Source organism: Gordionus sp. m RMFG-2023, chromosome 1 (assembly GCF_954871325.1).
Source record: "Gordionus sp. m RMFG-2023 chromosome 1, tfGorSpeb1-WG-v2, whole genome shotgun sequence".
NCBI lineage: Eukaryota > Metazoa > Nematomorpha > Gordioida > Chordodea > Parachordodidae > Gordionus > Gordionus sp. m RMFG-2023.
Window position 1 is genome coordinate 43,781,282 of NC_088775.1, and position 27,132 is coordinate 43,808,413.

Consider the following 27,132-nt stretch of genomic DNA (forward strand, 5'->3'; position numbering starts at 1 on the left):
AACAAATATAAATTTCGAACCAGGTAGGACAGACATTTTATCGGATAAAGACTTTGATTTTAAAATTTATTTTGGATTCAAATCAACTCGGAAGTCGACAAAAAAATTTTGCCCTATAATTTATATTTTAGAGAATAACTAAGGAAATGTTTATTGTCCTTATCTCAGATTTCATTGAAATATCGTACCCTTTAACATTACAAAGATATTTTTTTGGATCGGATCTTGAAAAAAATTTCTTGAATCAGTTGAGAAGATTTCTTGAATCAGTTGAATTTCTAATTTTTTACCAGATTTTTATTTAAATTGAGTAAAATGAAATAGAAATTTGACAAATTAATTTATAATATTTGTTGTGATGATCGAGGATTATGCTAATTAGATGTTGTACTTATGTTACGCTTAACTATGATTTTTATTATGTTAATGTTATGTTTACTTAAGTTGAGTTTAACAATGTGTTGATTATTCTAATTTTTATGTTTTTGTTTTATTCATAATTTTGGAGTATATTATTAAGTTTTATGTTTCGTATAATTTGGATGAATATGCAAATGTTGATAAAAAGATTAAAATATTTAATATTCGTTTTTATATCAAAAATTATTATTCTTTTTCTTAAAATAAAGTTCATATTTAATTATTTAATTTTTAGTTAATTATTTAATTCTTGTTTAAATTAAATATAATTCATTCAGTCCAGTACCATGACTTAAAAAAGTCATGGCGGAGTGAGGAAAATAAAAGGAAAAATTATATCAGGGACGATTTGTATGATATATTATATATAATATATATAAGTATCAAGTTTATTAATTTTCTTATATGCAATTAATATTTTAAAATTAGTTAAATTAATGTTAATTTGTTGGTTAGAGATGTATATAAGTCAATTTAATTTTGTAGATATTTTTGTTAAAATATTGTGTTGATTTTAATAGTGGTAATATTTTTAAGTTTCGCTTTAGGAGTAGGAAGAAATACGTTATATGATGGAAAAATTGTTGGAAAAGTTAAAAAGTTGATAAGAGAAAAAGATAATTTAAGACAGACAAACATAAGACATTTTAATTGTTATAGTTAAAGTCAACCTGGTCATATGTAGTGTTGTTAAAAAGTCGAGTTCTTACGAATTGCGACTCGAGTCGTAGTCGTAAAAAACGGCTCCGACTCAAGCCGATCAAGGAGCCGCATGAGTCGGCTCGCTTAGTCGGCTCACTTAGTCGGCTAGCTTAGTCGGCTCACTTAGTGGGCTCAGAGGGTAGCTTGAGTTTATTTTAAATTTAGAGCCAAAAATTATTTTAAAGTTATTGAGAAATTTTAAATAATAATGTAGAATTTTATTTATTTATTTTTAGTAAAATAATTTATTTTATTTATATTTTATTTAATGCAAATAATATGTTTTGATTTGATTATAATAAAAATGGATTTATTTATTTGATTTTTTTTTAAATAAAAAAAAAATTAATATTTTTGAGCTAAAAATTTTAAGAAAAAAATATTTTTGAAACATATTTTGCTGATTTTTTGAAGAAATTTTATTCTTTTGTTTTATCATAAAATTTTATTCTTTTTTTAATTATATCATAAATAAATAATCTTTTAGGTCAAATCTTCTATAGTTTTTTTTATATTATTTTTATAAATATATCTATATTTTAAGTTTATTATTAGAGGTGGCTTTTTCTAAATATTTTTTTAATAAATATATTTATATTTTAAGAATATTAAAAGAGGTGGTTTTTCTAAATTATTTTTTTATTAATATTTATGTCAAACTTTTTTTTAATGCCGCAATTGTCATATGCGTTATTTTTTAAGATTTTTGGACACAAAAGGGTTATAATATAATTTATATTGTAAAGATATTATATTATAAATTCAATGAAGATGTTCCCTGGAAAAATGATAATTATCATAATGGGTAGGTATATTTTTGAACATATAAGATTTTTTTATGACGCTAATGGGCAAAAATATGTTTCTTTAACAGGTAAAATTTAATGTAGATGTACCCTAGATAAATGACAATTGTCATAATAGTTATTTTTAAAGTTTTTCGAATTTTTTGACGTAAATGGGCTAAAATAAGCATTGCTAACATGTTAAAATAAAATTTTAGTGAAGATGTACCCTAGATAAGTGACAATTGTCATAATCGTTGTTTTTAAAGTTTTTCGAATTTTTTTGACGTAAATGGGCTAAAATAAGCATTGCTAACATGTTAAAATAAAATTTTAGTGAAGATGTACCCTAGATAAGTGACAATTGTCATAATCGTTGTTTTTAAAGTTTTTCGAATTTTTTTGACGTAATTGGGCTAAAATAAGCATTGCTAACATTATTAAATAAAATTTTAGTGGAGATGTACCATAGATAAGTGACAATTGTCATAATCGTTGTTTTTAAAGTTTTTCGAATTTTTTTGACGTAATTGGGCTAAAATAAGCATTGCTAACATTATTAAATAAAATTTTAGTGGAGATGTACCATAGATAAGTGACAATTGTCATAATCGTTGTTTTTAAAGTTTTTCAAATTTTTTTGACGTAAATGGGCTAAAATAAGCATTGCTAATGTTTAAATAAAATTTTAGTGGAGATGTACCATAGATAAGTGACAATTGTCATAATCTTTGTCTTTAAAGTTTTTCGAATTTTTTTGACGTAAATGGGCTAAAATAAGCATTGCTAACATGTTTAAATAAAATTTTAGTGGAGATGTACCATAGATAAGTGACAATTGTCATAATCGTTGTTTTTAAAGGAATTTTTTTGACGTAAATGGGCTAAAATAAGCATTGCTAACATGTTTAAATAAAATTTTAGTGGAGATGTACCATAGATAAGTGACAATTGTCATAATCTTTGTCTTTAAAGTTATTCGAATTTTTTTGACGTAAATGGGCTAAAATAAGCTTTGCTAACATGTTTAAATAAAATTTTAGTGGAGATGTACCATAGATAAGTGACAATTGTCATAATCGTTGTTTTTAAAGTTTTTCGAATTTTTTTGACGTAATTGGGCTAAAATAAGCATTGCTAACATTATTAAATAAAATTTTAGTGGAGATGTACCATAGATAAGTGACAATTGTCATAATCGTTGTTTTTAAAGTTTTTCGAATTTTTTTGACGTAATTGGGCTAAAATAAGCATTGCTAACATTATTAAATAAAATTTTAGTGGAGATGTACCATAGATAAGTGACAATTGTCATAATCGTTGTTTTTAAAGTTTTTCGAATTTTTTTGACGTAAATGGGCTAAAATAAGCATTGCTAATGTTTAAATAAAATTTTAGTGGAGATGTACCATAGATAAGTGACAATTGTCATAATCTTTGTCTTTAAAGTTTTTCGAATTTTTTTGACGTAAATGGGCTAAAATAAGCATTGCTAACATGTTTAAATAAAATTTTAGTGGAGATGTACCATAGATAAGTGACAATTGTCATAATCGTTGTTTTTAAAGGAATTTTTTTGACGTAAATGGGCTAAAATAAGCATTGCTAACATGTTTAAATAAAATTTTAGTGGAGATGTACCATAGATAAGTGACAATTGTCATAATCTTTGTCTTTAAAGTTTTTCGAATTTTTTTGACGTAAATGGGCTAAAATAAGCTTTGCTAACATGTTTAAATAAAATTTTAGTGGAGATGTACCATAGATAAGTGACAATTGTCATAATCGTTGTTTTTAAAGTTTTTCGAATTTTTTTGACGTAATTGGGCTAAAATAAGCATTGCTAACATTATTAAATAAAATTTTAGTGGAGATGTACCATAGATAAGTGACAATTGTCATAATCGTTGTTTTTAAAGTTTTTCGAATTTTTTTGACGTAAATGGGCTAAAATAAGCATTGCTAATGTTTAAATAAAATTTTAGTGGAGATGTACCATAGATAAGTGACAATTGTCATAATCTTTGTCTTTAAAGTTTTTCGAATTTTTTTGACGTAAATGGGCTAAAATAAGCATTGCTAACATGTTTAAATAAAATTTTAGTGGAGATGTACCATAGATAAGTGACAATTGTCATAATCGTTGTTTTTAAAGGAATTTTTTTGACGTAAATGGGCTAAAATAAGCATTGCTAACATGTTTAAATAAAATTTTAGTGGAGATGTACCATAGATAAGTGACAATTGTCATAATCTTTGTCTTTAAAGTTTTTCGAATTTTTTTGACGTAAATGGGCTAAAATAAGCTTTGCTAACATGTTTAAATAAAATTTTAGTGGAGATGTACCATAGATAAGTGACAATTGTCATAATCGTTGTTTTTAAAGTTTTTCGAATTTTTTTGACGTAATTGGGCTAAAATAAGCATTGCTAACATTATTAAATAAAATTTTAGTGGAGATGTACCATAGATAAGTGACAATTGTCATAATCGTTGATTTTAAAGTTTTTCGAATTTTTTTGACGTAAATGGGCTAAAATAAGCATTGCTAACATGTTTAAATAAAATTTTAGTGGAGATGTACCATAGATAAGTGACAATTGCCATAATCTTTGTCTTTAAAGTTTTTCGAATTTTTTTGACGTAAATGGGCTAAAATAAGCATTGCTAACATGTTTAAATAAAATTTTAGTGGAGATGTACCATAAATAAGTGACAATTGTCATAATCGTTGTTTTTAAAGTTTTTCGAATTTTTTTGATGTAATTGGGCTAAAATAAGCATTGCTAACATTATTAAATAAAATTTTAGTGGAGATGTACCATAGATAAGTGACAATTGTCATAATCGTTGTTTTTAAAGGAATTTATAATAATAATTTTTGGTTTTTAATTATAAGAGAAAACAAGAGATATAAATATAGAAAATCTGAATTTAGGAATATATATGACAAATAATTTGTGAAGATGTGCGAAAGGTCGAATTGAAAAATTTTAAAGATAAATAAATGTCCGAGAATTAAGATAAAAATAGAAGCAGAAATACGTTTTTTATTAGATATAGGAGCTGAAATTAGCCTTATGAATGTAAAAGATTTTAATAAATTTTAGCCAGAAAAAGAATTCGTTACAAAAAAAAAGAGCCAGACAATTAGATGGTAGCATAGTTAAAGTTTTAGGTTATTATATGATAAAATTACCTGGAATTAATAAGAGTATAATGTTATGGATAACAACGTTGAAAATTGAGCCAATTTTAGTTTGGTACGACAGACAATAAGTCCTGACTACAATTGGTGGAATTTTTTTGAAACTGTCTCCGAGATTAATGAGGTAAATAGAGAACTAATAAAGAGTGATATCGATAAGATTAAGTTACTTAGAAGTTAAACAAGATTTAGTTCTCAATAAACTAACAAACACCAGTGATTAGGTATAAAAGTAAGATAGAAGAGAATAATGTATCAAGAGATATAAATTTTATAGAGGTAACTCCAGTGAAATCAACAAACATAGGTAATCTAAAAAATGTTGAAGTAGATTTAAAAATATTGGAAAACTACTAGGCTAAATTTTGTGGATTAAGAAGATTACCGTTTTCTTGGACAGAGGAAATAGATAAGGAAAACTAAACAAATGGCTAAAAAAGAAAGAAGACCAATATAGCGTCTGGGCGACATCGTTAGTCCCCATAAGAAAACCATATAATAGCTTGTTATGCATAGATTATAGGATATCTGTAAACCCGTGGATAATAACAGTGACTTTACCAAGAAGAGAGCAATTATTAGCTAACCTAAAGGAGGGAAATTTTTTTCGAAGATAGATTTTTCTAATGTTTATTTACAGATTAAGGTGAATGAGAATACAAGTAAAATTTTAACAATTACAACACATAGAAGGTTGTTTGCATTCTGCCGATTGCCTTTTGGGTTAAAAGTATCTGACCCAATATTTCAAAAAACAATGGGTTTTTATTCCAAGGATTAAGTGGAATCATGTAGAAGATGTTTTGATATCAGGTATAACAAAACAGGAGCGATTTAATTTTTTTTATTTCTACAATAAACTTATCTAGTGAATAATACTTTAATAAAAGTAATCTATTTAAGAATTAAGTCTTATCTTTCTCTTATATAACTTATCCCTCTAAATATCCTAATTGCTTATTCTGCTATAAAAGATTATTTTAAAATAATTTGGTCCTGTAAGTATTTTATATGCTTTTTATATTTTAATAAGTAAATAATCTTAGCTTTAAAATAACAAAGATCATTATTTATCAAAATATTGTGTGATATAAAAAATCATCTGTATAATAAATATTATTTGTTGTTTGGAAGTAAAGAATATTGCAAAAAACGTGCCTTAAAAAGCTTTGAAAAAACGTTTTGATTGCAAATTACTTAAACCATATTGACCTTCAAAAATTCCTAGAGGATTTTATGGTCTTACCTAATAAAACTCATATGGCCACCTTATATATTTAAATTCTTAAAATTTCAAAAAATGGCATCATAAAGTGCTGCTTGCTAAAAATATTACTAGTGAAAATATTTGAACACTGAAATTTTTTTCAAAATTTGTATTTTCCTAAAGATTTTTAATTACTTTGAAAATTGTTAAATTAGGAAAACTTATACTTTGGAGTTTAAAAACTCATAATTTCAGATTTAAATGAGCCAGAGTTATAAAATTTTGATTTGGGTAAAATAATCTGTTTAACTAACATAAAATATTTCATTATATTTTCAAGAATGGTTTCCAAAAGTCAGATATTTTTGAATAATTTGTCATGAAATGACCTTAAACATTATTCAACAAATTTGTACTGTGGAGTCTTGTCTAAAAATTTAAATCAAACAGATGTGAATCTAATTTAAAATAGATAATATTTCATAGAAAATTTGATGTTAAAATTTTAATGGGTCAATTATGTATTTTGTAGAATATTTCACTGAGGGCCCAAGTACAACTAACACCATGAAATTGGTGCCCATGCTATCATATCAATTAGGGCACTTTTTTCAAATTGGACAACTTATCAAACAAATTTTTTTTAATGCAAGGACCATTAAGATAATATATTTAAAAATATATTTAGTAATCATCATGATTGCTTTTACTATTTATTTGATTCCAATTGAATTAAGATTAATCTCAAATTATAAAAACAAAGTATTAAATAAAAATTATAAATCAATTATACCAATCTGCTCACACTAAGCTGTAAACCAAACACCAAATTGATCTCTTTACCTTTGAACCATAATATAGCAAAGAAATTCTGTGCTACTGCTAACGATTCACCACCAACCCTAAAAACATATATTAAATAATGTATTAAAAAATGCTATTATAGTGAGAACCTACCCAAACACAAAACGACCAATACACATAAGCCAATAAGCATTTAAAAATGCTCCAATTGAAAATATAATCTATAAGTAACATATATAGTAATTAAAGAAATATTTTTACATTTCCAATTAAAACTAATCCAGCAAATAAGAAAGTGGCAAAACGTATTCCAAATACTTTATCTATAAGATAACCACCAAAAAAACATAGAATAATATTTGGCCAAGAATACCATGAATAAAATGCCATAAATTGACTTCCTGAAATGTTAATATCTTTGCGAATTTGATCTTGCAAAGGGGCTGGAGAGTCATAACAAATACAGGCACCTACATTTAATTTGATTAATTATTATATATATATGATTACCAAATCCCACAAAACAAGATAAAATTAAAATACAAAACCTATAAAAGGCTCTATTAGGGTCAAATAAAGTTTTATTCTTATCAATATTGCTATAAAGTTCATGTGAATTAACGAATATTATTTTGCTATTGTTCTTAAGATCATATATTTGATCATTAAATTTTTTATTATTATAATTTTTTAGGCTTTTTTGCAAAAGAATAGACTTTTCTGATATATTATTTGATTCATAGCTCATATTCACTATAATGAATGATTTTGAGTTACATTTAGCTGTTATAAAAAATTATAATTGACATTATTAAGGGTCAGCAATTTTGGCAAAAAATAACTTATTTTAAAAAAAATACTTAAAAAATAACACAATTACGTAATTCACTTTTTTGATTTAATTGCTATTTTAGTTGGTCTGATATATTAAGGGTGATATTTTTGTTTAATTCTTAAATAATATAATACTCTTTTTATTTGAGGTTATATGAAAAAATGTCTATCTCACACATTATTCAATTTTATTTATGTTACAGTAAAGAAATAACAAAAAAGTAAAATATTATTTAAATTGGGCTATAAAAGAAATGTCAAAAAACAAAAATTTTAGGCTATGCCGATTATATATAATCATATGCGTAGCCAAGGGAGGGGAGGCAAGGGTAATTTTTCCCCCCCCCACCCCTCTTCAGAAATTTATCACTTTTTGTGAATATCATTATAAGCTAATAAAAAATATTCCCCTAAGTCCTCTCCCTACTGTCTGACCCTCAAAAATGTATGCATATATCTTAAACAATAATTTGAAAGAAAGAAGGTAAAAGTTGATATTTTTTTTATAAAACTATTCATCATAATATATACATTTTTGGGAAAAAGCATTTATATATAAAAAGTGTGAACCAAAAATGTTTTTTAAGAAATGGAATATAAGCCAAAGATAAGTTTTAAGACAAAAGTGAAATGTATTATAATTATTAATAATAGATCCATAAAATTATTAAATAATATAATAAATATAATATAACAAATATAATATATCAAATATAATATATCAAATATAGTATATCAAATATAATATATCAAATATAATATATCAAATATAATATATCAAATATAATATATCAAATATAATATATCAATTTTTTTTTTCTCTTTAGCTTTCACCTTTTCTGGTGGTAAGCTCCTTCAACATCTCTCTCCACTTTATGTTATTCGTACAATCTCTTTTATCTATTTTATACTTCTTTATATTGGCTCTAACTTTATGGCCCCATTGAAGTTTTGGCCTTCCTCTTTTACGTTTGCCCATCACTTCCAATCTTTCAACTTTATTTCCTATGTAGTTCATAGGCCTTCTCATTGTGTGCCCATACCACCTAAGTCTGTTTACCATTAACTTAGTCTTAATGGGCACTACCTTTAAACTATTTAGTATTCTTGTACTGCGCACCTTATCCTTTCTTGTTACCCCAGCAATCATCCTCAGCATTCTCATCTCCATAGTTTGTAGACTTCTCTCGTCTGATTCTTTGGTTGGCCATGTTTCCGAACTATATAGAATAGTTGGTTGTACCATGGAACTGTAAATTTTTCCCTTTAATTTGTGTGGGATTCTTTTGTCAAATAGCACTCCAGATAAAGATCTCCACTTTAACCACCCTTGATTAATCTTATTCTTTATCTCTTTTTCTATTGTGCCGTTTGTTTGTATAGTGGAGCCCAAATATTTGCAGCTTTCAATTGCGGATATCTGCCAATCATTTATATCAATACTCTCCGTTTCATCTCCTCCTATCACCATATACTCCGTCTTTTCTCTATTTACTTTTAATCCGTGCGTTTCTAGGATATTTATCCAATTCACTAACCTTTCTTTCATTTCATCCTTGGATTCGGCAAGTATCACAATATCATCTGCAAATATCATATTCCACGGGACTGTTTGAGGTATAGACTGTGCTAATACATCTATTACTGTAATGAAGAGAAGTGGGCTGAGAGCCGACCCTTGATGAACTCCTTCGGCTATTGTGAAGCCTGCTGAAGTACCTGTTGTGCTACGGACCATTGTTGTATGTCCCATATACATATCCTCTATTATTCTTATATATTTTTCGGGAACTTTTTTGTGGCGTAGCGCCCACCAGATAAGTTTTCTTGGGATTCTATCGAAGGCCTTTTCTAGATCGAGAAAGACCATATGTAGCTTTTTGTTCTTTTCCCTGTATTTTTCACTCATTTGCCTAATTGCATGGATAGCATCGGTTGTTGATCTTCCAGGCATAAAGCCAAACTGTGTCTCTCCTATTTCGATTATATCTCTTAATCTTTTTTCTATTATTTTTTCGTATAGTTTTAGACAGTGTGACATTAGTTTTATGCCCCTGTAATTTTGACAATTGTGTGGATCCCCTTTATTTTTGAAGATAGGAACTAGATAGCTCTGCCTCCATTTTTGGGGGACCTCTTCATTTCCAAGTATTTTATTGTACAGATTTGTGAGGAGATGTATTCCATCATCTCCTAGTGCTTTAAGGCTTTCTATTGGAATATCGTCTGGACCCCTAGCTTTGTTGTTTTTCATATGCTTGAGGCATGTGATTATTTCTTGTTCTTTTATAGGTTGTACAAGGTTTTGACAAGGGGAGTGTTCGTCGAGATGCAATATGTGGGAATTAAAGTTGAGAAGCTCCTGAAAATATTCTTTCCATCTATTCATTATTTCTTTTTCCTTTATTATCAATTTCCCATCTTTATTTTTGATTACTTTCGGAGCTCCGTTTATATCCCTAGAGTTCTTTTCTCGCTGTTTGGCTAATCTGTATATTTTATTTTGCCCTTCTTTGGTATGTAGATCTTCGTACATGTCATCGTATGCCATAGATTTGGCCCTAGCCACCGCCTTTGTAGCTAATCTCTTGGATTTTTTGTATCTTGACTTGTCATCTGCATTTTTGGATTTGTACCATATTTTATAAAGGGCTTTTTTCTCCTGTATAGTGGTTTGTACCTCTTGATTCCACCACCATAGTTCTTTGTGTGATTTGTTGCCTCCTCTTGTCAAGCCTAGCGTCGATTTTGCAGTGTCTATTAATCTGGATGAAAGGTCTGTCCATATTTTTTCACTGACTTGTGAGCAATTTATTGTTTCAATGTTTGCATTGATTGCAAAGGCATCTGTAATTGTTTTTAATTTGCCCCATTTGATGCGTGGTTCCAGTTTTATCTTATTTTGAGTGGATTTATTTGAGATTTGTAAATCCATGATTAGTAGCTTGTGTTGCGCGGCGATATCTTCTCCTGGGATGACTTGCAGTCTATTACATCTTTTAATCTTCTGCGAGAGATTAGCATGTAATCTATCTGTGTTTTCCTAGTACCACTTTCATATGTTATTAAATGACTATCTTTTTTCCTATAGTAGGTGTTGGTTAAGGCAAGGTCGAAGGCTTGCGCAAATTTCAGTACGTGCTCTCCTTCATCATTTCTTTCTCCGTATCCAAAACCACCATGATGCCTTTTGTAGCTATCTCTTGCTTTCCCCACATGCGCATTTAAATCACCACCAATTATGACTAGGTCATCCTTAGGGATTTCCATTACGGCTTCATCAAGGATAGCTCTAAAGTCATCTTTCTCTTCTTCCTTGCAACCCGTTTGAGGAGCATATACTGATAGGATGTGTAGTATTGATTGACCAATGCAGAGTTTTATCTTCATTAGTCTATCAGAGATCCTGTTGACTTCTACAACTGAGGAGGTTAGATATTGCAAATATAATATATCAAATATAATATATCAAATATAATATATCAAATATAATATATCAAATATAATATATCAAATATAATATATCAAATATAATATATCAAATATAATATATCAAATATAATATATCAAATATAATATATCAAATATAATATATCAAATATAATATATCAAATATAATATATCAAATATAATATATCAAATATAATATATCAAATATAATATATCAAATATAATATATCAAATATAATATATCAAATATAATATATCAAATATAATATATCAAATATAATATATCAAATATAATATATCAAATATAATATATCAAATATAATATATCAAATATAATATATCAAATATAATATATCAAATATAATATATCAAATATAATATATCAAATATAATATATCAAATATAATATATCAAATATAATATATCAAATATTTTTTTTTTTTTTTTTCTCCTTAGCTTTCACCTTTTCTGGTGGTAAGCTCCTTCAACATCTCTCTCCACTTTATGTTATTCGTACAATCTCTTTTATCTATTTTAAACTTCTTTATATTGGCTCTAACTTTATGGCCCCATTGAAGTTTTGGCCTTCCTCTTTTACGTTTGCCCATCACTTCCAATCTTTCAACTTTATTTCCTATGTAGTTCATAGGCCTTCTCATTGTGTGCCCATACCACCTAAGTCTGTTTACCATTAACTTAGTCTTAATGGGCACTACCTTTAAACTATTTAGTATTCTTGTACTGCGCACCTTATCCTTTCTTGTTACCCCAGCAATCATCCTCAGCATTCTCATCTCCATAGTTTGTAGACTTCTTATCAAATATAATATATCAAATATAATATATCAAATATAATATATCAAATATAATATATTAAATATAATATATCAAATATAATATATCAAATATAATATATCAAATATAATATATCAAATATAATTTTTTATAAAGTGAGTAATTTTAATTTATTTATTTTAATAAAAGTAAAATATAATTATAAAACTATTGATAAAATTAAATCATAAATTAAATAAAAAAATTAAAGCACAATACAAACAGTGGAATATTATATGTCGTAGATTTACAGTATATCTAATTTTATCAATTATCATATAATAATTAAATAATTTTTACCAATATAGTGAATTATATATTTTAAAGAAAACTATAAAATAATGATAAGGACATCAGAATATATTTTTTAAAGACATTGTATTTTTTAATATTATTTTTTATTTAAAATAAATAGATGGCGTTAAATAATTGAATGCAAATTGTTGCTATATTTATTATCAAGAGCATTGATTAGTAAATTTGTTAAAATATTATCTGTAATATATTCTCTAACTCTGTCAAATATGTCTGTAAAAGTGGAATTTTACCTAATATTTTATAAACAATTCTATATAATAAAGGAATATCTACTATACGTCTACTTACTTTTTATAAATAAATTTCTTATACTTGTTTGGAATAAATTATTACCATCTTTTATAATAATGTATATACAACTAATTTATTATATTTTATAGAAACTAATAAAAATATACTTCATATTTGTTCGTTTTTTTTATTAAAAATAACCTCCTCTCTTGTAAAAATATTTTATGACTATATATATAGACTAAGTTAATCCGGCCGAAGGCCCGCCCAAATGGGGTCTGGGGGCGAAGCCCCCAGAAATTTGTTAATTCCCTCCCCCCCCCCCTTTTTAGGAAAATCCTGGCTACGTCTATGTTTATAATTGTTAAACCATCAAATTCTTAATTTATAATATTTGTTAAAGATGAAATTTTTTAAATTATTTTATTATAGTCATTTTTTTTATAAATCTCAGCATTCAAAAAGAAAATATATTTAGTTTTTTTATATTTAATTTTACATACTTGTTTTGTTTTAAAATTATTCTTATTTAAAATTCATTCGTTATTTTATTTATAAAATATAAATATAAACTTCACTTTGCATGAAGATTTTCTATACATTTTCCTAAACGTTATTAAGAAAATGAAAATTGTATTTTATTTATTATTCATATATATTTTATTTTTAAAACTTATATTTTATATACATATCTCCTAGAAAAGTTATTTTTCTTAGATATATTAATATTATTCCGAACATTATTTTGATGCCGTTATAATTGTTTTTAATATAACTTGGAGATACATTATATGGTGGCAGCGCAACTAATAAGATCATGACATACAAATATTTAATAGTATCAAGTATCCAATAAAATACAATATCAAATACATAAGAAAAGATTCAGAGCTCTTTTATTATGATCACTTACATGCTGATTGCTCATCTATATATCCGTGGTATGGAATGTATAGAGTCAGGCGGCATAGTATTTACAATAAATGCGAAACGATATCAAAGATCGTGGAATACAACATATCAGAGTTGTTAAAAGACACCTTTTAAATGAATCTAGATACAGATATATAGTCTGAAAAGTTATATAGATATACAGATACATCATCTAAAAAGTTATCTATATACAGATAAAATTTTAAAAATGTATCTAGATATAGATACAATTTTCCTAAATTAGGATTCTATTGTGAAAATTTATGAAATGAGCTAAAATATTTATTGAATCGATATCACATTTATCAAAATATAACTAAAATAATGATTTTTAGAATTTAATATAATAATATAATATATGAAAATATATGGTTAGATTATTATATATAATTATTAGATTTCAGTAATAAAATATTTTCAAAATTCTGGTCATTAAGGCATCCTCGTTTATCTGTAAAGACATTTTTAGCTACACTAAAAAGACTACCGGGGTGGTTAAAGGGATTGTGGTATTATATTTATGAATAACAATTTTATATTAGGATATTCTTTAAAAATATTATTCATTTTAGAAAAAATTATTTAAAATTTATTGTGTATCAAAATTTAAATCATTATTAACAATCATACTATTGGCATCCACATTGGCTACAAGATTCAATGTGAGACTGGCACAACATTGATGATTAGGTAAAATATATGATTCTGATATTTCAAAATCCTGAGCAATAGTATAAAGACTTGTTATTGATATTGGTACAACTGCTTCTTCATCTTCCAGATCATCCATGGATTCACTAGTATTTTCAATAGGCTTGAAAACTCTATAATAAATTAGTTATCCTAAACATATATTATGTTTATATTTATAATAAAATTAACCTAAAAACTCTGAGTTTTGGCATTTTCAGTAATGGTCTATGAGATTTTATTTTAAATGCAATAATCCTTTGCTATTAGTGATGTTAAAAGTTACTTTTGAAACATAACTAGTTACAGTTACTAATTACATTGGCAAAAACATAACTAGTTACAGTTACTAGTTACATTTTTACAAAAGTAACTAGTTACTTACTTTATACATCATTCATATGCTCATTATTTATTTATCGAATGCATTTATTTAATATAAAAAAATTAGGATAAACAAAGTATAATCAGTTATTTAAAATAATTTACAATTTATTTATATAAAAAAATATCGCAAAATTGAATATTTACATCGAATATAAAAATATATATTTACATCGAATATAAAAATATATATTTACATAGAATATAAAAATATATATTTGCATTGAAAAAAAAACATTTATTTTTTCATAAAAATTAGAATCTAATAAATGTTTATTTGCTTTTAACAACAAATTAATTTCAAAGTTATTATCTAGGAGACGTGCTCGTTTATCTCCAAAAATGAGCTTACCTAGACTGAACAAGCGCTCTACGGGAGCACTTGATGTTAGAACAACATTATATTTAATAAAGAGTAATTTTAACTTTGGAAAATCGTTATATAAAGAAAAGTGTTGTTATTAGATTTGATAAAGTTTTCTATAAGTTCATTATCCAGAATATTTTGGCGCTTTAGGTCAAAAAATCCAACTACATCAAGTGATGTTGGTTTTGAGCATGATTCATTCGTCTGGGATTCACTTTGAGGTATTAAGGTATTTATTAAATTTAAAATTTCCTCCTTTTTTGCTTTATTCCTTTCTTGCCTAATCCAAGACCAGTCAGTTTTAAATAAAGGGTGAAGAATTGCAGCAATGATGTTGTCATTATCATAAAGATTATTAAACCTATAACATGATATTTTTTGTTAGACTTGGTTCTTGTAAGTAATGATTAATAATTTAATATTAAATTCTAAAATAATTTGTCTTTGTTTTTCCTTATACTAAATTTAAAATTTTTTTTATTACGTATGATATGAAGTTCCAATGCTTGTTACTTGACGGAAAAAATATATTGTGCTACATTTGTAAATAAATATAATATTAAAGTTTATTAAATTACTTGAATTTGCTTATAAAATTATGAAGCCCAGCAGCAATGTAACAATTTAAGAAAAGAAAATCAATTTGAACGGGAAATTATAACAATCAGACATTTTCTTAATTTATCACAACATATTAAAAATAAAATTAATTATTTGAATATATCTTTAAAAGTAACTAGTTACTTTTGGCAGTTACATTCCAAAAATTATATCTAGTTACAGTTACTAGTTACAATTTTAAAAATATAACTAGTTACAGTTATTTTTTAGCCAAAATGTAACTAGTTACAGGTAACTACTAGTTACCTTAACATCACTACTTGCTATATCTTGTAAATTCTTAGCTATTTTATCATATGTATGACTACCAGTCATTTTTTTACAAGCCCACGCTACATTTTTTTTTCCAAACTTGTTGGATCTATATAGTGTGCCGTGACTTTTATGTATGAACTAAAAATTAACCTTTTTTAAAACTGCTCATATGATTTGTTCTTGATCAATTATCATACAAATTTAAATGTTAGCTATACCGGAAATAGGCACTCCAACAATCTTCTATTGTGCATATTAGCGATGGTTCTATTAGACTTTTTATGATTTCTTTCTTTTCATTTTCCAATCTTTGGGAAATTCTACCATCCACTGTCTGTTGGCAAATTATATTTTTTTGTAGAGCTAATGTTTTAATCATTTTTATAAATGAAGGATTTTTCAACAATTAAAAATAGCTGAGTGCTAGCTATAATAAAAACACTTATTATATCATCTAAAGTAGTTTGGTTCAAGTCTGAGGTCTCTTGGAAAAAATATTAGTGGACTATGAGTCTAGTTCAATATTTTTTTTAATAGATTTATTCTCCTTCCCCTATTTTATTTTCATTAACAGTGTTTGATGTTTTCTCTTAAAATTTAAAATTACAATTGTAAACATTTATTTAGATCTATACCCTTAAATGTTTTACAATGTTGCAAGTTGAGGTAATGTTAACTAAAATTTTTGTATTTTTTGGTAGACATGGCAAACATTTTACTATCAGAGATTTGTTTTCTTTATTTTGAGATATTATTTAAACATATGCTCTATAAATTAGCGATGGAAAAACAATGTCGAAACTTATTAGTGCTTCATTGATTATTACTTCTTCTTCTTCTTCTTTTTCTTCTTCTTCTTCTTCTTCATCCATATTAATATTAATCTAAAATAAATTTTTAAAATTAGTATAATAAAATAAAATTAACCAATCCATTGAAAGTAAAAATGGCAGATTCCTTGAGATGGGTTGTAATATCCTGGTTTATTGATAAACTCGGACATAATATTAAGTGCATATTTATATATATATTTTTTTTATATATAAGTTTATTATATATATATAATTTTTTATTATAGTAGTCTTAATATTTTTTAATATATATATATATATTTAAATTGTATGTAAATTTTACATTCAAATATTTTTATTTATAATATAGAAAAGCGTTAAATAAAAGTATATCAAAATATATCTTACAAAGTTCTAAAAACAGATATAGATACCTCTAAAATAACATCGAGATACAGATACTGATATCTATAAAATAATATCTAGGTACCGATACTTTAACAAAAAATCTATCTAAATACTTTAACAACTCTGCATCGTATCATATATTTTTTTATATAACATATTATAAATTGATAAAATCATAAATTATTAAATAAATTGATAAAAATGAAACCATTGATAAAAATGAAACCATTAATAAATATTAAAAATAATACACTACATTTTCAAGCAATGTGGAGTTATTTATAAGAAAATTTGAGGACATATTTAGGGACTGACAACTAGCTGATATTGAAAAGGCAAACTTACTACGAAGTTACTCGACGACGAATATATAAAGCTGGTGACTGTATGCTCATCGACGGACTTCATAAATCCAACGATTTTAATCAAAAGATTGAGAATACTTCACCCAGAAAGGTCACATGCTTCGTATTTAACTGAATTTAACGCCGCCATTCAAAAGAAAAATGAAACATATAGCAATTGGGTAACCCGTATTTGTGTGTTAAGTAATAAATGTAAGTTCACTGATTATAGTAGAGTACTAGAAAACGTAAAAGTATCATTTATAAATAATTATATCAGTCAGAAAATTTCTCGTTAACATTACAATAAGTAAAGTTTTGAGTATAGCGAATGGAATAGAGGGAAGAATTAAAAAATGATATAATTTTTAAAGTAGAAAATATATCTGTAAATGAAAAAATAGAAAGTGAAACATCGTCAGTAAAACATATAGATGGGCAGAGAGGTAAAAGGATTGAAACAGATTGACAAATGATTAGGCATAAGGACAACAAGAGAAGACAATATACGCAATACAATTACGATAATAGACAATAGTGGACACCAAGGTACAATGACTATCAAAGGAATAATTATCATGAAAACAATTACAACCCTAGATATCAGAACAACTACAATTTAAAATTTTATAATAATGACAGAACTAAGGGCCAAGATCGTATAATAATTTTTCAAGATTTAATAACAGGGCTAATTATAATAATAATTACAATAACCATAGATATAATAATGATAATAATTACAGATATAATAGACAGTATAACGATTCTAGATTTATATCGAGATGCAACAATAGTCAAAATTTTAATCAATCATATAACAACAGATATCCAAACAACGAAATTAACCAACCTCAATATTCGAACAAGATTAATACCGTTAAATAGACAAAATAAAAGAGGACAATAATGATAAATTAGAGAAAAGGAATATAATTTATTTAACATAGATGTGAATAATATGGACGTAGATCATGGTAACAGAGTTCACGATGCGTATAAAGTCACCTTATACCTAAATAATGTGCCAACGTTAATGCAGATAGATACAGGATCAAGATTTACGATACTACCGATTGATATTGCAAGAATGATTGGAATTAAAATCTTAAATAAATAGGATACAAAATTAACTGGATATGATGGAGAAGGATAAAAGTATTGGGCACTATAAAGTCAAAATGAGATACGAAGACAACACTCAACTTTTAAATGCTTATGTTGCCCAAAGTGACAAGATTGCTTTGGGTAAATTTGTGAATCTGACCGAGGATGATTATTGATACTATACAAAAATTAATAAAGCAATGTATTTTAAAATTAAACAAAATGCCAATATTTCGCAGCTACGTCAAACTACATTAAAAACAAAATGCAATACCAAAAATCATACCACCAACGTGTTTTATATTCAAGTTGATTTAATAACAAAAGGATTGCAAAAACGGATAGATGATAAAATTATTGAACTTGTTCAAGATGTTCGCTGGGCGAGTCCTCTCACACTTGTTTTTAAGAGTGATGGTTCACTAAGACTCTGCGCAGATTTCAAAAATACTATATGTTGTGTATATATATTTGCATTGAAATTTGTGTATTCGCTTTCATATAACTTTTAATTTGTGTATTCATTGTCAATTTTTCGTTAATTTAGCAAGTCATCATCCTCATAAAAAATTAATATTTTTTATTTTTATGATTAGGTAAGATTATTAATAAATTCTTATTTATTCAGAAGGGAGAAATAGTATAAATTGAGGGTATAAAAAAGAAAAACGAGGATTATGAATTTATTATTTTTAAATTAGTAAATTCTTAGATTATAAAAATATTATTTTTCGGCTTATGTAAAACCCAAAAATAATTAACACATAAGAAATAAATAAAAGATTTCTTATTTTGTGTATATTAAATTATATTTTGTGGTCTCGAGTTCTCTTGTGTCTCTTGTTATTTTTTTAATTTTAACAAATTTCAAGACAAATATATATGTATATAACACGCTCCCGCTAATCAAAAACCAAACGTTGCACTTCAATCTATCCCTGGCATAATTATTGTCCTTTCATGGTGCTTCGAATTTGAAATGGTAGTTAGCTCCTTGAGTATCCTCCCTTTGCGGTAATCGCTGATCTACTTTTCATTATTATCATCTATCGCACAGGTGTTGAGTCACACCATATCCATATCCAATTGAGTCACACCATATCCATATCCAATCTTTGCTCTAGTTGCCCCCTACTTTCATGGAATAAATTAAGCACTATATTTAGTTAAATATTTTTTCCCCACTAATTTTCGATCAATTAATTCCTCCTAATCATACTTCCAATCGTATCCACTCCCCTTTTCAATTGATCCCGACGTATTCCCTCTCTTCCATAGGTGAATTTTACTTGATTTAATTTGTGTCCCATATTTTCCATGATTACCCCGGATTCCCATTCCTTGCACCCCCAAATATTCTGGCCCATACAATCTGTCCCACTGCAAACTCAGGCGTCTTACCTATCACCTATCCCACCTCCTGATTCGGTTTCTGTTTTAATAAATCTTATAATATCTTAGTTAGTCTCCCTAAAAACTTCTCTTCTGGAGATTGCTCTTCTTCCGTCCGAATGTTGTTGTAATATGCCACTGCTGTCCAAATTTCCCCTCCTCCATACTTTGATTTTCTTAACCAGTTTTTGATAATCAACACCATCCTCTCCACTTGACCATTTGAACTTAGATGATATGGCGGTGCTAAAATATGCTTTGCCCCAGTTTCTATGCAAAACGTCTTAAACTGTTCACTGATAAAAGCTGGAACTACGTCAGATACTATCGTTCGCTACTCCGAACCTGGCCCATAGATTTTCAACGTCTTCACTATCACTTGAGTCGTTGATCCCCTTACTTCTTTGTACTACACCCATTTTGAGTATGCGTCCACCACGAGTATATAAATGTTATTTTTAAAGTCAGAGGTTAATGTGTATCCGCTCCCACGGCTTGGTTGGCCAAACACTTTTCTTGTCTTTATGGGGCATCTTGGCCCATGTATTGTACATTAAACAGCTCCTGCTGATATTTTTAATATCTCTATTCATTCCCGGCCACCACACATATTCTCGGTCCCATTGTTCCATTTTCTCAACTCCTTGATTCCGAATCATAGTCAACACCGCATCCCTTAATTTGATCGTACTACACCTCTATTCCCTCGTACTACACATTTATACACTATAGACAATTCATTTCATGAATATTTAAAAGCTATGTCTCCTTCTCGCCATGTCTTAGTCCCTTTACGCATGCTTTGATACATATTAATTCGCGATCCTTTAATGTGACTTTCTTGAGTTGTTCCTACTTTAGATATTCCTACCATCGCCCTATCAAGTGCTCATCCTCCTCATCCATTCCTTTTAACTCACTATCTTCAAATTCCCCGCCGATATTTCAATTTTAAGTCAAAATTGCTTACAAGTAATAACCACTGTAGTCTAGGCGATAACATTAGTTCTTTATTATCTTTCCTAAAAAGATGCACCAGCTGTTTATGATCCGTATATACCAGGAATCTACGCCCTAATAAGTACTTTCGGCATTTAGTCAATCCAGAAATAGCGGCTAGCGCTTCTTGTGCGATAACCGAATATCTGGTTTCCACCGCTCTAAAAAAACATTACTTCCAAATCCTTATTAAAACACACTAGAACTGGTTCCCTCCCGATCCTAGATATCAACCCCTCAAAAGCCTCATCCTTTCCATTCCTCCATTTAAATTTTTCTCCTTTCTTTAAAAATTTATACAACGGCACCGCTATTTGAGCGAAGCCCTCCACAAATCTGTAATAATAATTTACCATACCAAGAAGGGCTTGCATCTCCACTTTATTATTTGGCCTTAGTAGTTCTATTACTTAAATCTCAAATAAAATATAATTAAGTAATAGTAATGGCGCCATAAAATTTATTGTCAATTTTTAACTGTAAAGATGAACACATCTGCAGCATAATTTTGTGAATCTTTTTAAAATTCTTCTGATTGTAACTACACATTAACAGCATGTAGTAGATTTCCTACATGTGAAATCATTCCTAAATATACCTCTGCCATTCATTATTGAAAAAAATTTTCAAAATGTTTGGACAGCTTTTATAATCTTTATTTAAGAAATATTTTTTTAAAGGTTTATAAAATTTTAAAATTCTATCGATGGTGGGTAGTAGGAACATATCGCATCCAACATTGTGCTGACTCAATTTTTACACTCTGTTTTTACCAAATTCACTGAGGCATTATCAGATCAGAGACATACTCGCATATTTTTTCCAAGCATGGGGATTTATCGTTATTAAGAAAAAATTCTACCCATTTCTTCTTTGCTTTTAGACCATCTAACTTTAAGTATTTTGGCGAATCATAAATAATAGAGAGAATTACAATCTCCTCAAACAAGACATTAATATTTTCGGTATTTTTAATATATTTATTAAATTATAAAGCATGAATTGATGGTTTCTGTTCCAAGGTCATAATATTTATACATTTGTAAATAGTTATTAAAATCAAATTTTGATTGTAAATATTCTAAAATTGTCTTAATAAAAATATCTGCTTCGTATTATTTGAACATTTTAATATAATATTTTTAGCAATAGCGCCATAAAATTTATTATCAATTTTTAACTGTAGAGATGAACAGAGCTGTAGCATGATTTTGTGAATCTTTTTTAATTAAGAATATTCTGATTGCAACTGAATATTAACTGCATGAAGTAGTTTTACTACATATAAAAGGAATCCCAAATATGCTTCTGCCATTTCATACTCGAAAAATTTTTTCAAAATTTTAGGACAGCTTTTAAAATCTCTATTTAAGAAGTATTTTTTTAAGGTGTAAAATTTTAAAATTATATCGATGGCAGGTATTAATGGCAACCACCTGATAGGTATATATCACAACAACTCACACCATTCCAAGTCAGACCACTTCACCAACTCTTTTAGTTGATGAACTAAATTCGTTAAAACATTTCATCGCAATTATTTCGACATCCACATATAGTACATTCATTGCCTTCTTGCAAGAATTATGTATTATATGGCATATACAGCCAATTGGTATTCATTCATTATTGTGCTGCCTCATTTCTAACTTTGGTTTTTGCCAAAATTTACAGAGGCATTATCAGCGCAGAAAGCTGACATGCAAATCATTGATAACCCTGAATCAGCTATATTTACCATTATGTGGCTAGCTACATTGTTGGATTTTTCACTATCCGAGGAAAGAATTTTAACAGTTTTATTGAAATGTTCTTATTCTTGTTGAAATAGCGAAGGATCGAGGGAAATGTTTTAATAATTCCCTTATTAGATGCATCTGTTAGAATTGCATATGGATGCCTATCTTTCAAAACGTCTATAATTGACCTCTAGAATTCAGGTACTAAATCACTTGTAATAGCTTTGCTCATTTTTGTTCTGCCACGAGTAAGGTTTGCACTTATAATGGAGTCGTTAAATATCATGAGAAAAAGATTCGACCCACATTGTGATGATATAGTTCTGTGAATGTTGAACGACATAATAGATGTAATCCATTTCTGCAAATGTAGTTGCATCTGTAATATTTATTATTTTTGTGAATATTTTTGTATTGCAATCGATGTTGATATACTCCCCTGTACTGACTTATATGAATAAAATGATGTTGATTTATTATTGGATAAAAATAAAACAGGATAGAAAGAAATTTACAAACTAGATTTGTTTTTCGAATAAATATTTAAAATTTATTTAAAAAATATAAAAATAATCAATTATGTCTTTCAAAATTATTATTTAAATATTAAAAACGTTAAAATACTATTAAAATTGCTAAAAAATTGCGGTAGATTTGTGCGGGAGATTTTCAATTGCGGTAGTTTTGCGGGAGAGAGATAACTGCGTGTAAACTAAAAAATTGCGGGAGTCTCCCGCTGATGGGGGCAAACATGGCAACCCTGCTCCTAACACACATTTTCAGGCTTGACCGCAAACCCTTTCCTTAACTGAGCATCTCCTCTATTTTCATGTTGCTCAGGAATTATTCCCGTCACCAATACATCATCCATATAATAAAAAAACCCTTCTAAGCATTGGAACGGCTGCCATAGTTCGTTAAAAAATTGGCGCCAAAACGCTAAGCCTAAAAGGCAACCTGCGAAATGCGTCTTTGGCGTAGTAATAGTCAATAGTATATGCACCTCGGACTTTATCCGTAATTGTAAATAGCCATTTGAAAAATTCACCTTCGAAAAATATACACTTGCCTTTAAACTAGCCAATATCTCTTCAATTCGCGGCAAGTGATATTTCACTTCCACAACCCAAGGATTTCGCGTGACTCGGAAATGTGCTAACAAACGGAGTTTTCCATTGGCCTTTTTTACCGGCACTACCGGAGTTGCCCACTCGCTATATTCACCGAAAACACAATTCCCTTTTTTACCCATTGATCCAATTCTATTCCCACTTCTCTTCGCCACTCGAACGGTACTAGCCACAATAAAAAATTTTTGGCACACAGCCCTATTTTATTTTAATATCTACTTCATAATTAATTAGACACACCAAACCTTCTTGGAAAATCTCTTAATAATTACTAATTTACGCCTGAAGGAGTCAAAGTTGTTCTCGTGAAAAAATAAAAATGGGGTATGTAAATATGGAGAGTAATGATAAATATTAATGAGAGTATGCTACCAATGTTATTTCACGGGAGCTGCTATTTTGGTGATTATATATGATAGATATCGGAGTCTTTGGCCCGAGGAGATGATCGAAAATGAAAGATTGAGAATATGGCAATTTGGTGGATTTAAAGTATCTGTAATGGGGAGAGTTAAAATTGAAATGATATTGGGAGAAAGAGTTGAGATATTGGATTTGTGGAATATTAATCGGAGGGTTGAAGCGATAATGGGGTGGGACTGGATCACCCTAATAGGGCCATGGTATAGTTTTTGGGGAGTATTTGCATGGTGGAGCTTATTTTTACTCCTAACTAGAAAAGATGTATATGGAGATATATCGAAGGAATACGTAGAAGCATTACCAGAATTCGAGTCAGATTTTAGTAGGAGTAGAGAGGGAAGAGAGCGAGGGAGTATCATAGAGTTAAGGGAAGAAACTGCGAGTGATAGGGGTGAGAGGAGAGTATTCTTAGGAAATGAGGTAATAAGCGAAGTTAATTCTAAGGGGGAAATAGGGGCGCATGATTATAGGGGGGTAAATAGGGGCGAATTGTTTAGATAGAAATCGGGAACAGTAAAGTGGGGACTCATTGGGGAGTTAATTGGGGGAACTCATTGGGAAGTAATCTGGGGGGGGGGCTCATTCGGAAGTAATCGGGAAGGGGGGTCATTGGGGATTAATCGGGGGTACTCATTGAGGAGTAATAGGAGAGAAATAGGATTTCATAATTCTAGGGTGAATATAGGAGAGAAATCGGGGGGAATAATTCTAGGGAAAAAATAGGTGGGTATTTTAAGAGAAAAATTGTGGGGGGGGGGGGGGTGCTGTCAGGGGGGAAATAGGAACGGCCTTTAAGGGAAAACGATGGGAATTCTTTAAAGGGAATTGCAACAGGAATAAACTGTGGAGACCAAGGAAATGGAACAAAAGGGTGGAAGGAAAAGCGCGTATTCGAGGAGTTGAAATGGAAAGGAAGAAAACAAATCGGCGTAACGAAACTGAGTGGCGGAATAAAGATATGGAATTGGGAATGATCAAAGTGCAAAAAGATCCTCGCCTGGATCCAAATATTTTTATTGCCATCATATAGTCACCATTTCCCACATTCTCTCGTTACATATTCCTTCCGGCATCTACGGCATCTAAAGCACTCCATATTTTGCTCTTCGGTTTCCTTCAAAATAGGTTCAACAATCCCTTATTTTTTCGCTCTCAATAGTCCTCAGATTCGAAGAATTCTGACCAATTACTTTCAGCGGAAAACCTCTGGAAATTTCTCGAATTGCACTCCCCTTTATTGTGACCAAATAGTCCACACCCAGGACACCGCTATTTTTCTTGTTTTTCCAGACAGAACGGTGCTATATGACCAAATTTCCCACATTCAAAGCATTTATTTTCATGACTATTCCTTACCATATGTCCTTGTCTTCCGCAATTTTAACAATTTAAATTCATATTTACCCTTCCGCGAAATTTAAACCCCCGTCTCATTTCCATTCGTCTTCCATGCTGATTTTCTCTCGGTCCTCCATATGGCCCCAACTAGTGTTGTTAATCGGCTCGATTTGAATCGATTTTTAAAAACGGCTAACTCAACATTTTAGCCAGAATAATATTCCATTAGCCTCGAGATTTCGCTAATAGATGTCTAAACCTTTGTGCCATATATGGGAAAAATCTTCAGGCTTACATATTATTTTTCTGAATAAAGATTGAGTTGGCCGTTTTTAAAAATCGACTTAAAATGAGCCATTTAACAACACTAGCCCCAATATTTTATTATATCCAGATCCTCTATACCTATTTCCATTTTCCGGGTTATTTACCTTTTAATTTCTACTTAATCCTCCGACATCATTATCAGTTTATCCTTTAAATTCTTTTACCGGTAACCATGTTACTCGGCCCATCATATCTTCCTCACCATTGTGTCCTTCAATTTTCAAAGTTTGCCCCTTTATCCTTACGCTTCGGTTTCTTCTAATTCTTCTTCTCAGGATTATTACACATCTATGTTAGTAACACAATCAATGCCCCAAAGTATTATATTGTATTTCCCAGTATTCACAAATTTTAAACTTTTCATCCCCCACTCTATAAAAAGTTTATGATCAACTTCAAAATAAATATTTTGGTTATTTGTAACGTAAACAGATAAGATAAAATCAATAGCCTAAATATTCCATGATCAACATATACATCCACCACTCACTTTTAAAAGAAACTAAACTTATATTCGATAAGATGTGGTTGCATTTACGTCTTTAAATTTTATCACTCATGTATACGACGGTTTCTACAATGATCTCTGAAAAAACAGCACTTCCGCTCGATACGTTTATATAGGACAAAAATTTGGGCCGTAAATTTTGGGCAGCACTTCCGAGTAACAGGTCTATATGACAAAACATTGGGTGAATCCGTGTAACAGACATAAATTTGGACAACACTACTGTGTAATAAATTTCTGAAAAACGGGCAGCACTTCCGTAAGATAAAACTTGGGTTTAAAATAAATTTCAGAAAAAATGGGCAGCACTTCCGTGTAATTTGGCCTCACAGTGTACTTCTCTTGTTAAAAAAATTCACGCATTACACAAACGGTAAACTCCCACGTTAAAAAACTTATGCGTTATACAAACGGTGTCTTCCCTTTTAAAAAAAATCCCACGTTACACAAACGGTGAACTTGCATGTTATATTTACAAAAGGTATATAACGTCTTGGACCAATATTAAAAAAAGACTAGAACATGAAACACCAGTGAACTCGAGACCACAAAATATGAAATTAATATACTCAAAATAAGAAA

General features: G+C 28.6%; 1 protein-coding gene across 4 annotated transcripts in view; it reads right to left on the minus strand.

Moving 5' to 3' along the window:
• The window catches only part of LOC135931509 (major facilitator superfamily domain-containing protein 1-like), a 29,210-nt gene extending 21,433 nt beyond the window's left edge, over positions 1-7,777 (minus strand). For 3 of the 4 annotated variants that reach the window (XM_065468679.1, XM_065468678.1, XM_065468681.1), the window contains exons 1-5: positions 7,638-7,777; positions 7,501-7,597; positions 7,389-7,450; positions 7,281-7,348; positions 7,117-7,225 (exon numbers count right to left, since the gene is read on the minus strand). In XM_065468679.1, coding sequence (XP_065324751.1) covers positions 7,117-7,225; positions 7,281-7,348; positions 7,389-7,450; positions 7,501-7,582 — 321 coding nt within the window. In that variant the 5' untranslated portion in view covers positions 7,583-7,597; positions 7,638-7,777. Of the gene's footprint in view, positions 1-7,116; positions 7,226-7,280; positions 7,349-7,388; positions 7,598-7,637 lie in introns of all 4 variants that reach the window. The other variant, XM_065468680.1, reaches the window with a different exon arrangement.
• Between the last annotated feature and the right edge of the window lie 19,355 nt (positions 7,778-27,132).